Here is a 14,887-nt window from a genome sequence, read left to right as displayed (position 1 = left end):
TGTCACAAGGGAAGCACACACTTCTCTTATTGTTGACATTTCGGTGTAAGTAAAACAATGACAAATCTTCAGAGGTTATTTTACTGGCCTTGTATTCTTGAAAGTGTGTCACGTTTTATCAGAGTTTGTGTTGTGTGTAGTCAATAAGTCTAAGTAAAGGAAACTAATATTGTTACACACCACTACAACACCTTCACGCCACATGGGAGAGAGTGTTTCTATGGATTTTGTAGGAGGTCTTCCTTTATCAAGAAAAGGTCATGAATATTTGTACGTGTTGTGGACAGGTTCAGCAAGTGTGCATATTAATGCCTTGTAAAAAAACAAATTACAGTTGAACAAACAACTCAACTTTTCTTTCGAAATGTATGGGTTCATTTTGGATTACCTACTTCTATTGTAAGTGATCGTGATTCCCGATTTGTTGGAATTTTTGGTCAAATTATGGAACTTGATGGACAACAAGTAAGAAGAAAAGTACAACCTTCCATCCGCAAACATATGGTCAAAATGATGTGGTTAACAGGACAATTATTCATTTGCTAAGAGGATATTGCAACAAACATCCTAAGTTGTGGGATGAACAGTTACATTATATTCAAGATGCTTACAACTGAGAAAAACATTCTTTTACTCTAACTTTTCCTTTTGAGGCATGCCTTGGTTATTTGCCTAAAACATCTTTGGATTTCATCTTTGAGAAAGATGTAGCTGTAGATGGACATAGCGACATAGACAGATCAAAGAATTCATTGAGCAAATTCAGTTGATTCACCAAACAATTCAAGAACAACTAGAAAAGAGACAAGGCAAGTATAAGGCAAGGCATGATAAGCATCGTGTGGATCATCAGTTTCAAGTAGGTTATGAAGTTTGGCTTTACATTAGCAAGGAAAGGCTTCGAGGTGAAGGAATGTAAAATATGAAACCAGTCCATTATGGTCCATTTATAAATTCTGGAAAATATTGGTAATAATGCTTTCAAGCTTAATTTGCCTTCATATATGCAAATTTATTTCATTGCTAATGTTGAAAAATTGAGATTGTATGAGCCTCCTTTAATTGAAGATCAGGAGAAAGTGTACAGATTCCATCAATTGAAGATTTTTCTCCATAATTTTCTTGATGAGCTTTAACAAGACACCATACTTGACAGAAGAATGAGGTGATCAAAGAGGGGAAATTTTGATTATCTTGAGTGGGTTCTCAAAGGTACAAAATCCATCAAAGGCCAAATGGATTGAAGAGGGGAAGGTGACGAAACAATATGCTCATCTGTTCAATAACTGAATATAATCTTTTGGGGTCCAAAAGGCTTCCAGTGGGGAGAAGTGATCAGGTGCTCAAGTTTATGCTCAAAAATCAAAGTGTCAGAATCTTGTTAAACTCAACTTCATATCGAAGAGCTCATCATTCTGAATCCAACGGTGTGAACGACACTCAAATTCGAGCTCATATGCAAAAGTTAGAGCAAGTCAAAGTTCAAGTTTGAATTGTGACATGGCAGGATTGGATGATGCGGAGAAGGTCCCAACGTATGAGGAGGCTCTAAGTTGCAGGCTGCCATTGGCCCTTGCGTATCACATATCACAGGTTGTAGGTGGATCGGGTTAAGAATCAGTCCCCAGGCAATGTCGATTGCGATTTGCGATATCATATATCACAATCACAAGAAAGGAGGAGTTATAGAATCGGCCCCCAACACAGTTGCATATCGCACCCAATATCCACTGATATATATATGATACAAATATTATCCACCGATAGCGAAATGCGATGAGAGATAAATTTCCGATTGTGATAGACTGCCCGGACGTGATACGTTTATGTGTTGCAGTTTATATGTCGTTGGGTCTGTTGATACCTCCGATTATGTTCCTGCATTGATTGCCGATTGCGATGAGCGATAAGTTCCCAGATGCAAGATGTTATGAGTCACAGTTTATACTCACATCGTGTCCGTGATATCTTTATCGCAACATTCCGCGTGTTAACAATACCTTCAACCTGCCAAACCTCGCCGATTGCGATTTTCAATATAGCCGACATGTTATGGCCCACGACGTGACTAAATTTGCACTCAATTAGCGGATTTTGGAGCAAATTTGTAGGATTATGTCGATTTTGGAGAAATTTGTGGAATAAATAGTGGGAGAACTAGGAGAAGTCATAAATTCTTGAGTTCTTATTCAAATTGGATGCAAAAAGAGGCTAGATCGCCATTTTTTAGTATTTTGAACTTATTGAGATAGGTTTCAAAGGCATTTGAGCATTGTAAACACAGTTTTGTTGTAATTTTGAGCATAATAGAGAGGCCCAAGCATTGGAAGCTGGACCAAGGAGACGTAGCCCAGGAGGGGTGAACTCCTCATCAAATCTTTGTGTTGTGTGTTGTATTTTGATGTTCTTTGGTGTTTTTTTGTTGCTGCTCAGCATATGTTTTATGTTAAATTGTTTATAACATTTACATAAGAAACTCTCATGGAAATTAGTTAATTAAGCAAACATGGTGAATCCTTAAGCACTTGATAAGAAAATGATAAACATCTTGGGTTTTATTCTAAATGGGGAATTAGCACAACATTACTAATCTGCTCCATTTCAGATAACAAAGGCTTTGGAAAGGAAAAGTGGCATTAATTGGCATTTTGTTTATGAAAATAAAGGAATTAGGAGAAAAGGATGGTAAAAGGTCACAAGTTGCATGCAAGGAGGAAGTTGAAGGAAAATAATGGAAAATTGAAGAATATAGAGACCTCATTAATAAAAAAGACTTCTGAGGATGAGTTGGTACCTTTTTGTCAGTTCAATTTTGGAGCTCTCTCTTTCTATTCTCTCTCTCTCTCTCTCTTACTCTTGGAAACTTACAACATTCTTGGAGGACTCTAGCATTGGATCAAGGAAAGAAAAGGAAGGACCAAGAAGGAAAAGGAAAGCAAAGATCAAGCAAGGAAGAGCAACATCTAACAGCTACAGTGAGATTATTTGCAGGTGTCGATTTGCATGTGTGATTTCCTTGCTATATTTGGCATGAATGGTACATGCATGTGTGTATTTGGTTCTCTTGCTGTCATTGGCATGGGTTTTTCCAAGTGTGATAGTGTTCTTCAGCCTTGCCTTTCCATTTTCGGATAGTTGTGATGTGATGGGTTCTCTTATATTTGGTTGAGATGGATTGCTGGATGGTTTCGAAACTGAGTTAGGTGGTCTCTGAAAGAAAGAACACAAGGCATAGGAATCCAAGTGGGATTGTGGTAAAGTCATATTTTGAGTTCCTTGGTGGGCCTAGGAATCCTCGATCGATGAATGGCGGGATATATGGTAAAGCCTAGAGGTGTGTGCCCTCGATCGGGCCTAGGAGTCCTCGACCAGTTAATGGAGGGATATACGATAAAGCTTGGAGGGCGGATTCTTGATTTGTCCTAGGAATCTTCAACTGGTGAATGCCGTCATATACAGTAAAACCTAGAGACTACAGTATAGGAAAATTCCTCACGGTGTAGGTGGAGAGATCTAGAGGCATCCATGCTTGTTTAGGGCCTAGTGATCTAGTGGGGATTGTAGTAAAGCCCGGGGAAACTTGGTTGGTTTTGTTGTGAGTACCACATTCATGCTTATAATATGGCACAGGGGTGATTAGCTGAAATAAATATTTGGATCATCCTAATCTATGGTTGGGTGGTACGTGGAAGTCCCTGGCTTGGTTGGATTTTGCATATGTTAATAAGAACTATTTTTCTCTTGTGACTTATGTGTATATGTACTTTTTATTATGAGACTTTAATGGTTGTTCTATTATTGCTACTTGCTAGTCATATGTTTAGGTTATAAGCATTATTTTATGACAGATCTTAGTCATGACTCTTACAATGTTTTGATTAATGAATGAATGAATGATGAATGTATAATTAATGTATGACCTAATAGATGATAATGTAGCTACTATGAGAGGGCATCACACCTTGAAAAATATAAGATAAGTATGAGGTCCCTATGTTTAGATGTGTATCGATGACCTACACATTACATGTTCATGATATGTTTGACGTAATGTTTGTCATGGATAGGCCTTGTTAGGTCATGTTCTTGTCTAAGATATGTATGGAAGTCTTTTTCCTTGGGTCATTCATGGTTCTAGAAAGTGTCATTAAGTTTTAGGCAGAGGTCTGGATGCTAGCCTGAAAAAGTGGCTTAAATTTTGGGGTCGCAGACACAGAATTGGGTGAAAAGGACTGTAGTCACTCCCTTGTAGGAAGCATGCGTGTGACTGGAGGGTTTCAGTCGAAATAAGGTAGTGTTGTGCCTACATCTAGGAGATCAGGCCACTGAAAAAGAGTTTTAATTCAGGGTCTGGGCACCTAGAAGGGTGGTTTATCCCTTGGGGGTCTTATAACACCTAATAAGGAACTCAGTAAGGGTTTTGTTTTGTCGATTCCACTTCCCTAAGGTGATCCAGGAGGTTGAATCATATCTAGTAACTCTTTGTCACATGTTTACCCCGGTAGGCTAGTAACTTGGGTAAATGTGGGAGGAGAGCATTACAAAATAAATTTAGGAAATGTTCATAAAATTATATAGAAACATATCATTAATTATTTTTTTGTATATCAAATTCCAATACATATGACTTATATCATGTTATGACTAAACTCATGTAGATGACCTCAAAAGGAATAAGATTGAATAAAATTTATTTGTTGTTTACTGGTTGAAGACATCTTTTAAAATTGAATTTAAAACTCATTTCAATCCTATTTGTATTTTTTAGTTGAATCATTATATACTTTAGTCCATTTTAAGTATTAAAGTGACTTGTGTCATAATCTAAAATCGTACTTATTTTTTTAGTCTATGAAACTAGAAATCAAAATTGTTATATTTTTTAATAAAAAATATACTATAGATATATTTTTTTTAAAACTAGCAAAATAATTAATAAATCCATAAAATGAAATTTAATCAGCATCCATAAACAAGATTAATAAACATAAAGTAAAATAATGAATGTATCAATAAACTGTCCATATGAAAATATACGAAAATTACATTACATGAACATCCATAAACTGAAATAGTAAGCATCCATAAACTGAAATAATATTCATGCATCCAAAAACTTTCCATGTATGAAATTATACAAATTTTGTATCACATGTGAATGTGCCCTATGAAATGGGCCTGAAAGTATACAAATTATCTATGATCCACTCTAGAAAGTATCACTTCTAGAACTATTAAGTGGGTTTCGATGCACAAAGTAAACTTCCATAATCTGGTACTGCAATATAACGCATTGAAATTCAAATTAATTAGAAAATTACTTTTACAAAATAAACAATTTGGAAATAAATTATTTCGAAATGTGTATTTAATTAGTCCCCTGCTTGGGGTTTAGTCGAGTGCAAAGGAAGTCAAGTGGGATAGGGTGTATGATCAATCTAGGTTTGGTGCTCCCCAACCTGTGGCTCAGTTGAGTGCAAATGGAATGTTATGAAACCAACTCACAAAATAGAAGAAGAGATAAATCAATGACTTCAAAATAAGCCTATTCGAGGGGGCAACCTCCTTTACATTACAAAAATGAACAATTCTTGGATTATACAAACGACAAGAGCTCCTTTCCATATATAGGAGTCTATGGGGTCACAATATAATCAGAGCCAACATAAAAATAATAATGTGAGGTCACAATAATAACAATAGTGGGCTTCCATGGGGCACAATAATAACATTATGGGGACTACATGGGCACAACAATAGAATAAGGTAGTTGCACTAATAACAATAAGGGGCTACACTAGTAGTATAGGGACCTAACATGCCCCTGTCCTTCAAAAAGTGTTGTCCTCAACACTTGAGTAGTTTTGGATGCTTCTTATAAAATTCTCATCCTCCCATGCAGAACCTTCAACGGTTAAGTTCTTCCACTTGATGAGATACTCTGAAATTGATCGATTTCGTAGCTGTCAGGTTCTTATTTCTGTGGCTACTTTAGGTTCTAATATGATTTTTTCTTCCTCGTCAAGTTTTGGAAATATTGTTTGAAATGGGAGCTTGTCACCTATAACTTTCTTTAAGAATGAAACATGAAAAACGGGGTGCACTGGGGAAGATGTATGAAGCTCCAATTTGTATGTCGTAGCACCAATATTTTGTAACACCTTGTAAGGACCATAATAGTTTCGTAATAATTTATCATCCTTCTTAGCTCACTTGAGGGACATTTGTTTGTATGGTTGTAGTTGTAAAAATACCTAGTCGCCTACATCAAAAATTCTTTCGATGCGATGTTGATCTACCTGTTGTTTCATTTGATTCTACGCCAAAGTGAGCTTATCCTTTAAAAGTTAGGGAGATTGTTGTTGATGCTTGATGTGATCTTTCACTGTTTGAACCTTTTTCTTCTTGATATGTCCTTCTATCTTGAGAGTGTGAGGAGTGGTAATTCCTGCCAATGCATTACAAGATATGGTTTAATTCATTTCTTCTTTCTCTCGGGTTGGTTCCTAGTGTATATCCTCTTCTTTTGACGTTTCTTGATCCTTTTCTTCCTCCTCTTCACAATCTATGTAAAATAATTTCTTCTCATCACACTTATGACCTTTAGCGTATTTGCTATCACATCTGTAACAAATTCCTTTTGCTCTTTTTTCTTCCAATCGTTGTGGTGTCAACCTTGTAGGTTGTGGGAGGCTAAGAACAACAACACTTCCATCTTTATAGTTATGAGTGGTGTGCTTCCTTGTTGCCATAATTTTTCTTTCAATTTTTCTTGGCAACCTGAATGCCTTCTCCAATGAATAAGGTTCCCAAAGTCAAACCTTATGTTGGATGTTATCCTTTAAAGTTCCTATGAAGACTTCAATCTTATGCTTCTCTAGAATATCATTTACCCTTATATTCAATTTTTGGAAGTCCTCAATGTGCTTTGCCATTGAACCCTTTTGTTTGAGATTTATCTTTTGGCTAAAGAAGGTGTTTTTCTTTGTATCCTCATAATGTGCTATCATTTCCTCTGTGAAAATTGACTAGCGGATAAGTGGTTTATGATAACAAAGCCCTATATACTATACAAACTAATTCAGTTCTAAATATAAAGATGCAATACGTACATTTTGGTGTGGTTTTCACATCATGTAGATAAAAATATTGCTCCATATGTAGTATCCAAGTTACTAGATCCTTTCCATCAAACTTCCTCATATCCACCTTTTCATCATTAGGAAGCCTTTGTTGTAGCAACTTTGTACAACTTTCCTTCAAACCTTCCTTGTCTTTCTTCTAATATTCCATGTTTCCTTTTGATTTTGATTCTATACCATCGATCTTAGCTTCCATGACATAGATAAAATGATTTATCTCAGCTTCGATCACATTCTTCAAATCATCGATCCAATTTTTCTTACTTTGTGTTTCTATTTTCTTGATTCGAGTCATTCTTTTTCGTGCTTTTAGGAGCTCGATATTGAAACAATTGTAACTATGTAATTTCGGATCTTCAGGCTCTAAAATTTTGTCCTGTGGTAGCTCTTTGAGTCCTCTTTCCAACCCCATAAGTATGATCGATATTGGATTCTCCAAGAAGGATTGATGCTAAATCTCCTACGATGACCGATTATAGACCGGTTCAGTAGAGAGAACTTGTACGAAGTTCCACGTGTCACTGTTTCGACCTTCGGCCCTAAAAACGATACACAACAAGCTATTGTCTGCCCTCATTCTGTCACTTTTTACGAAATTTCAATCTGATGCTCAGAGAGAAAGTTATGTTGATTTGCCCAAGATCACTTGTTTGAGACATAATTTAGGAGCCTGCAAAAACCCTAACTTACTTGGATCATATCTCCGAACATATAGTGACACAAGATCTGAAATTCGTATAAAAGGTTCAGTACGATTTTGGCTCAAATGGGTTTTAATTTCAGTTTCTGAAGCTTCGTAGAAAAAAGGTTATAGCAAAAATTCCACGATGACTTGTATGAAGCAGTGAAACCTTAGAATCCAAAGTTCTGATACCAAATGTTATGAAACTAGCTCACAAAATAGAAGAAGAGATAGATCAACGACTTCAAAATAAACCTATTCAAGTGGGAAACCTCATTTACATTACACAAATGAACAATTCTTGGATGATACAAATGACAAGACTGTGGAGGTTTGCCATTACACCAAAACCCGCAGGTGGTTGGTAAACGTTACAAACCAGTAACTAAGATCCCCAGGGTGGAAATTACGGATTATATAGAGATGCGGTGATTTTTCCAACACCCCCCCTCAAACGCAACTCGGGGGAATCGAACCTGGGTCCAATCTCTGATACCATGTGGAGGTTTTTCATTACACCAAAACCAGCAGGTGTTGGTAAACATTCCAAACCAGTAACTAGGATCCCTAGGGTGGAAATTATGGATTCCATAGAGGTGTGGTGATTCTTCCAACACCCCCCTCAAATGCAGCTCGGGGGAATCGAACCTCGGTCCAAGCTCTGATACCATGTGGAGGTTTGTCTTTACACCAAAACCCACAGGTGATTGGTAAATGTTACAAACCAGTAACTAAGCTCCCCAGGGTGGAAATTACAGATTCTATAGAGGTGTGGTGACTTTTCCAAGAAAGACCTCCTTTCTACATATAGGAGTCTAAGGGGTCACAATATAACTAGAGCCGACCTAACAATAATAATGTAAGGGCATAATAATAAAAATAGTGGGCTTCTATGGGGCACAATAATAACAATATGGGGACTACATGGGCATAACAATACAATAAAGGGGTTGCACTAATAACAATAATGGTCTACACTAGTAGTATAGGGACCTAACATGGAAGTTAGGTGGGATGGGGGTTTAATCAATCTGGGTTCGGTACTCCCCTATCCGTGGCTCAAAGGTTGGGTCCTGCGTATATGGACTCGCATCGTCAATGCCTCCATACCCAAAATCACATTCAGCCATACACACAACTACGACTTCAACACCAATCTGGAATTGGTCTTATGTACACAATGGAAAAGACAAATTATAATTAATCTATAAATTATTAGCATGCATACATGTAACTTTAAAAAAAATGTTGATATCTTAGTAGTAAAAAAGTTTACCTCAATTATTGGTCCATGTGGTTGTATATAGTGACTCTCCTCCACATGATTTTTATGAGGTGGAGGTGGAGGAGCTTGTCAAGTACATATAGAGGGAGGACATGAGTGGTGGCTAGGCTTCCATAAATCCTAACACGGGTGAATAATTCCTCTCCAAACCATTTTCCTATAGGTGTAAGGTCATCCAGAGCTTCTCTTGAAAACCTAGGAGGTATTTTATAAAAAATGACTTGGTACAAGGGTAACACCATTCCATGGCAGATTTTATAAAAATGGGGCTAGTAATTGGACTCCCAGAGGATTTTATGGTAAATATGGATCGAGGTAGGGTCTTCAAGGGTCCATTTCCATCCCATAGATGGAAAGTCAAAGGTGAAACACACTGCATCCATAATATAAGCACTCATGTAGAAAGGGGGCACGGTCCTGGTAGTAATATTGTGCTTGCTTTGGTAGGCTAGGATCTGGGAGACTAGATTGTTGGATAGGATAGTGGCCCAATCCATAATATAGGCTTCAGAGGCAACCTCCATTAGGGGAACCCATTCTATTGTGAACTTTTGTGTATTAGGTTGCCCGAACAATCTACACATCATAGCAGCAATGTGACAATGAGGACCAACAAGGGAGGCTAGAGAATACATACCCTTGTCTTCATGTTTGTGCTTGCTCAGCTCGCGCCTCCACTGCCTTATCGGGTCTAACTAAACTTAATTTTCTGTGGAAAACTTCTGAAGAAACTATGCATTATAGATTTTCTATGGCTCCGGCAGATGTTAAATCCTTCTTAAATCTTCAGCTTTAAATGACCCAATTAGTGTCCGTGTCCTCATGGTCATGAAGGTTCTATATGTGATGTTCACATCATCAATAATCCATTTGACCAAATCAATGTATGGCATAATGTTTGGCTGAGCCACAATTCGATGGAGATGGAAATTGGTGACGTCTACCTAGGTGGTTTTCGAAGTCGATGTAGAGTCATCTGGCGTTGTGATTTGTCTCGTAACTACTTTGGGTTCTTCTTCTCCAAATAGTTTATATATTGCTTCCCAAGAAGAACACATGGAGTTTGTAGTGCATGTTGTATCAGAGAACAATGTATACATCTCCATAACCTATGCAGTAGGTGGAGTCAGTTGTGGCGGCATCGTTGTTTTCTTGTTCTTCTTAGCGACTCTCAACATTTTGCCTGAGTTCGGTTTATTGGAACTAGCCTGCAACAGAGAGAACGCGGAGAATAAGGAGCAAAATTTAGAATTAGAAACTTAAGGAGAGAATGGCGAAATAGCATGAGAATAGGAAATTAACACAAAATCTCAAAACACTAAATATGATCAGTCAAATCATTTACATTACCGAGAACCATCAATACCATCATAACTAATCATAAATGAAAAATCATGGGTTCACATGTTCTTTGTACAGGTCAACGCTCTGTTGTCTTATTTCGCATTGCAAGTTTCTATGTCACGCATATTATCTAATTCACTAAACCTTCCTTTTGTCAATATGCAATGAACTAACCTTTTAGATATGTGGCAAAGGCTTGTAGTGAGAATTATTGCATTGGAAGTTCCCTTGGAAAGACTTGTCTTATGTTTTGTGATGTAATATGAGTATTGCAACGAGGAAACTGCGATGGAGTATTGCTAGTGATATCGGAGAAAGTTTTATCGAGATGTCGGAGTTGTGGTAACAAATGTAAAATGTCGATATAACTTATTCATTGTTCTATTTGCGATGGTGACGTGGCTGGCTGGAGGGACCGATTCTGAGCTTTGTACGCATAGAGGGTTTTTCTTTATTAAAGTTATATATGACCTATCATTAACTCATTGAGTCTTGGGCAAATCACATCGTGTTTTTGCTTAAACGCCTACTTTACTCTAACCTATGTGATTGCTGATATGCGAGATGTGAAAGGTCCTATTAACTTTTTGCTTTAATCATTTGAATTCAAATAGATTTAAAGCCTAAGTGTGGATAACATATTTTTTTGGTTTTTTTATGAATCTTATTTTATTTAATTATTAAAAGACTCTATACTAAAATTTTTAAAGGGTCCCTATTATGGCTAAGTTAACTTATCTGGGGATTGTTGAGTGACACAACGGACCGGTGCCAGTGTTGGTGTTGGTGTTGGGGTTGTGTTCAATGTGGATATTAGTTTAGTCGCCATAACTACAATGCCTCCATTCTCATTACCATGGCTACCTCCCATTATTCCCAACATAACAATCAAACAAAGCACTATTTGGATAGTTGTGATATAGTTCTTCGTTGTCACTCCCATTCGATCAGCGACACCACCTAATCAGACAATAAAAGGAAACAGAATTGGACATGAAGCATATTGATAACCAGAACTTCCAACATGTTACTCTACTCTACTCACTATTTTCAGAAGGTGAAACCTACTCAAATACTCTACATCAATAGATTACAATTATCTTAATCACACAAATTGCAAACAAAAAGCAAGAGCACCCATCTCATCAATCTCGATTACAATGTTTATAGTAATAATTCATGAATAACCAGCAAAATCCACACGAGAAGGCCTAAACAATTGAATTTTTAGTGCAATTGCTAATTATTGCATAAGCAATGCACGGAGCAATTTTTGCATAAGAGGTGTGCTAAGCATCAACTCTGGTTAGATATAACATCAATCTTTATGTATATTAATTTTTAATGTTTAGTATATAGTTGAAATTAAATAATTTTAAATTAATGATACTTATATTCAACAATCCACACTTTACAGGACGGATCGACCAGGACGTTCCATAGGGAGCACTTCTATCGCCTTATTTTTAGTTCTGGAGACTTAGTGACGCGAATTGAACATGCCTGATTGCCAGGTTTGCAATTTTGATTATGTGGGTAAATTCAAAGACCCGGTTACTTGGGGATACTTTGTTTAATTTTGAAGATCAGGATACAAATGATCCTCACCACACGCTATCGACGACGTGAGCGCGGGGGCTTCAGTGTATTCGTCGTTGATCTAACAGGCAGAGGGAGAGGGCGGGCCCATTTTGGAAACCTTGTGGAAAATTGGTCAACTCTGCTCATCAGATTGCATGTCAAGAAAAAAGGGTGGAATAATGAATGACGCTTATCGCGCGCCATTGACGACTCTCAAGTCGGCCTGGGTCCCGAGGCAGGGCGCTTTATAAGAAGTCAAGGGAAATATTGAGACTCTCGATTGAACCGTACGCAATCCCTTGGAAAAAATTGTCGTTACGCATCAAGCAAAATGAGTGAAAATAATCCAACGCCATCGACGATTTTCAAGTCAGAGTGGGGTCGCCATCTAACAGTCATGGGAACGGACACCTCAAATATTTCGCCGATCACTTCGGAGCTCATGAGCGCAATTGCAAGAAACTTTCCCACAGCTGCCTCCCACCAGGCCGACTTCTGTCACCGTTAAATAAACGGAAAAAAACTTCGATAAGAAAGGGTGCAAGGTTTCGCAAAATCGTGGGGATCCTTCTTGCACATATAACTGCTCTGTGTGTGATTAACTGCAAAGCACCTTTCTATGACAGTACGTGAGACGATGGATAAAATTCGCTATGGTAAATGGGGCGGTTGGACAGCACCAATAGGCGTGCTTCTGTGTTTCGTGGCTGCAACTACTGCTCAACCAGGTCACGGAGTAATTTCATTTGAATACATCGTATTATTATTGGGCTCATTGTTTATTTGTTTTGCTATTTGGTTAATAAGATATTGTTTTACTGATTAATGTACCGACGTATAACAGGATTTCTGAGTATTGATTGTGGAAGTAGAACAAATTACAGTGACATAAACAATATAAGATGGGTCACTGATGATAATTACATTGACCACCTCGGTCAGAGAGCAAACATAGGGAATGACACTTTAATAAGGAATGTCACTGAAGAATCCCATGGTTCTTACGAGACTGGTCTACGCTTATTTCCAAATCCTCTCAATAAGTCTTGCTATCATTTCCCTGTGGAACCTCACCTACCTTACCTCATAAGGTTATCGTTTTCGCCATTGTGGCCGCTCATTTTTCGAAAGAACAGTGCACTCCAAACAACGCTAAGCTTCGCTTTCTCTATTGAAACAAAAGGTACGTTGTATATGAGAAACCTAACACTAGTCAACCTAGAAGAAGGAGGTTATGCTGAAAGGATATTGGCTAGTTCTGGCACAGTGCTATACATTTGCTTGGTCAGAACCTTGGAGTCTGATGATCCTTTTATCTCTGCTATCGAATTGAGGAAGCTCCAAAATGGCATGTATGGACAGCCTAAGCCAGGAACAATATTGAAAACCATATCGAGAACTGATTTTGGTGGAAGAAATTCGAAGATTAGGTGAACATTTTGAACTTTATATATTTACCCCTCATAATTCTCTGCCCATTGTTATTCACATTCATTGCAATGAGTTTATAGCACTAAATTTATAGCAGAAGATATATATATCTTTATGCCATCCATACCATCTGCTCAAGAGAACGTTTATATGCGAGAGCCAATTTGAATGCAGTGCGGCTCGTTGCAATATTTTTTCGTATGGCTTGAATTTAATGGCTTTGTATGGTTCATTGTGCAGGTATCCTTACGACAACTTTGACCGCATATGGATACCACGCGTCCCTTCAAATAATTTAAATTTGGTCGAGCCGAAACTTGTAAGTTTTAACGAGGTGATATCAATGAACAATACTAAAAACCTTCCTCCAACTGTTGTCATGCAAACAGCGTGGCTTTTAAGCAGCTCAGAACCGGCTCAATTCTCTCTAAGACCATTCCCAGAAGGAGGGAAAAGATCATTACTAATTTTGTATTTTGCAGAGGTCCAGATGCTAGATATCTCTCATTCCAGATCTATTTACATCACGATAAATGGTGAAAAATGGCCTGACACCATTACTGTGCCGCGAAATTATTCTGCTCTGGAGCTTATAATCCCATCCAATCAAACAGATGACTTCAAATTCGCCCTAATGACACCGACTTACTCCACCTTACCTCCAATAATCAACGCTTTTGAGTACTACACCGTGTTTGATACCCAACCCGCCACAAATCTCCAAGATAGTAAGTGCCCTCACTAAACTTCTAATATTCAAAATTTATGATTTGCACAACGTTTTTATTGCACATTTCCAATTGTTGTCTGTCATGCGTTTACATTGACTCGTTTTATATGGTTATAGTGAAGTGCAATAATTGAATACCTAACAAAATAGTTGTTAAACTACAGTTGAAGCTCTCGAAGGTATCAAAGAAATGTTTGACATGAGAAATTGGATTTCTGATCCTTGCTTTCTGATCGAGTGGAATGGGATTCGCTGCGATAACAGCGCTTCTGTAATAAGAATTTCCGAAATGTAAGTTTCAATTTTGTGGTTTCTACCGTTCTTTGCTTTTATACGGAATGGTAAGATCGTAATATTTCAAGAATATCCGAATGTCGTATTGTTGCCAGTAATTTGTCTACGATGAATCTGAATGGATTGATTACTGAGCAAATTGGACAACTGACTGCGTTAGTTAAAATGTAAGTATCGTTTTATAATTCTGTATTAACATTATTTTTAATTTTAATATACAAATTATGAAATATTTATTAAAAAAATTATAAATATTAAAGGAGTTAATTTTATAAAAGTATTGTTAAATATTAAAAAAAATAGATTTATATATTAAAAAAGTATTCTTCTGTTTATAAAAATAAATAAAATTATTCATATGGGAAACGTTGATTTGATTATTTCTAGAACAAAATTAT

The 14,887-nt window shown here is 37.2% G+C and overlaps 1 protein-coding gene across 1 annotated transcript in view; it reads left to right on the top strand.

The window, feature by feature from the left end:
• LOC149159390 (putative LRR receptor-like serine/threonine-protein kinase At1g67720) overlaps positions 1-14,887 on the top strand; it is a 36,846-nt gene that overhangs the window by 12,922 nt on the left and 9,037 nt on the right. The window contains exons 2-4 of the mRNA XM_089434289.1: positions 13,706-14,193; positions 14,360-14,486; positions 14,585-14,656. Coding sequence (XP_089290415.1) covers positions 13,706-14,193; positions 14,360-14,486; positions 14,585-14,656 — 687 coding nt within the window. The remainder of the gene's footprint in view (positions 1-13,705; positions 14,194-14,359; positions 14,487-14,584; positions 14,657-14,887) is intronic.

Source organism: Pinus tabuliformis, chromosome 5_2 (assembly GCF_031772625.1).
Source record: "Pinus tabuliformis cultivar Carrire ecotype Pingquan chromosome 5_2, CPIR1, whole genome shotgun sequence".
Taxonomy (NCBI): Eukaryota; Viridiplantae; Streptophyta; class Pinopsida; order Pinales; family Pinaceae; genus Pinus; species Pinus tabuliformis.
This window is presented reverse-complemented; position numbering and strand designations above follow the sequence as displayed.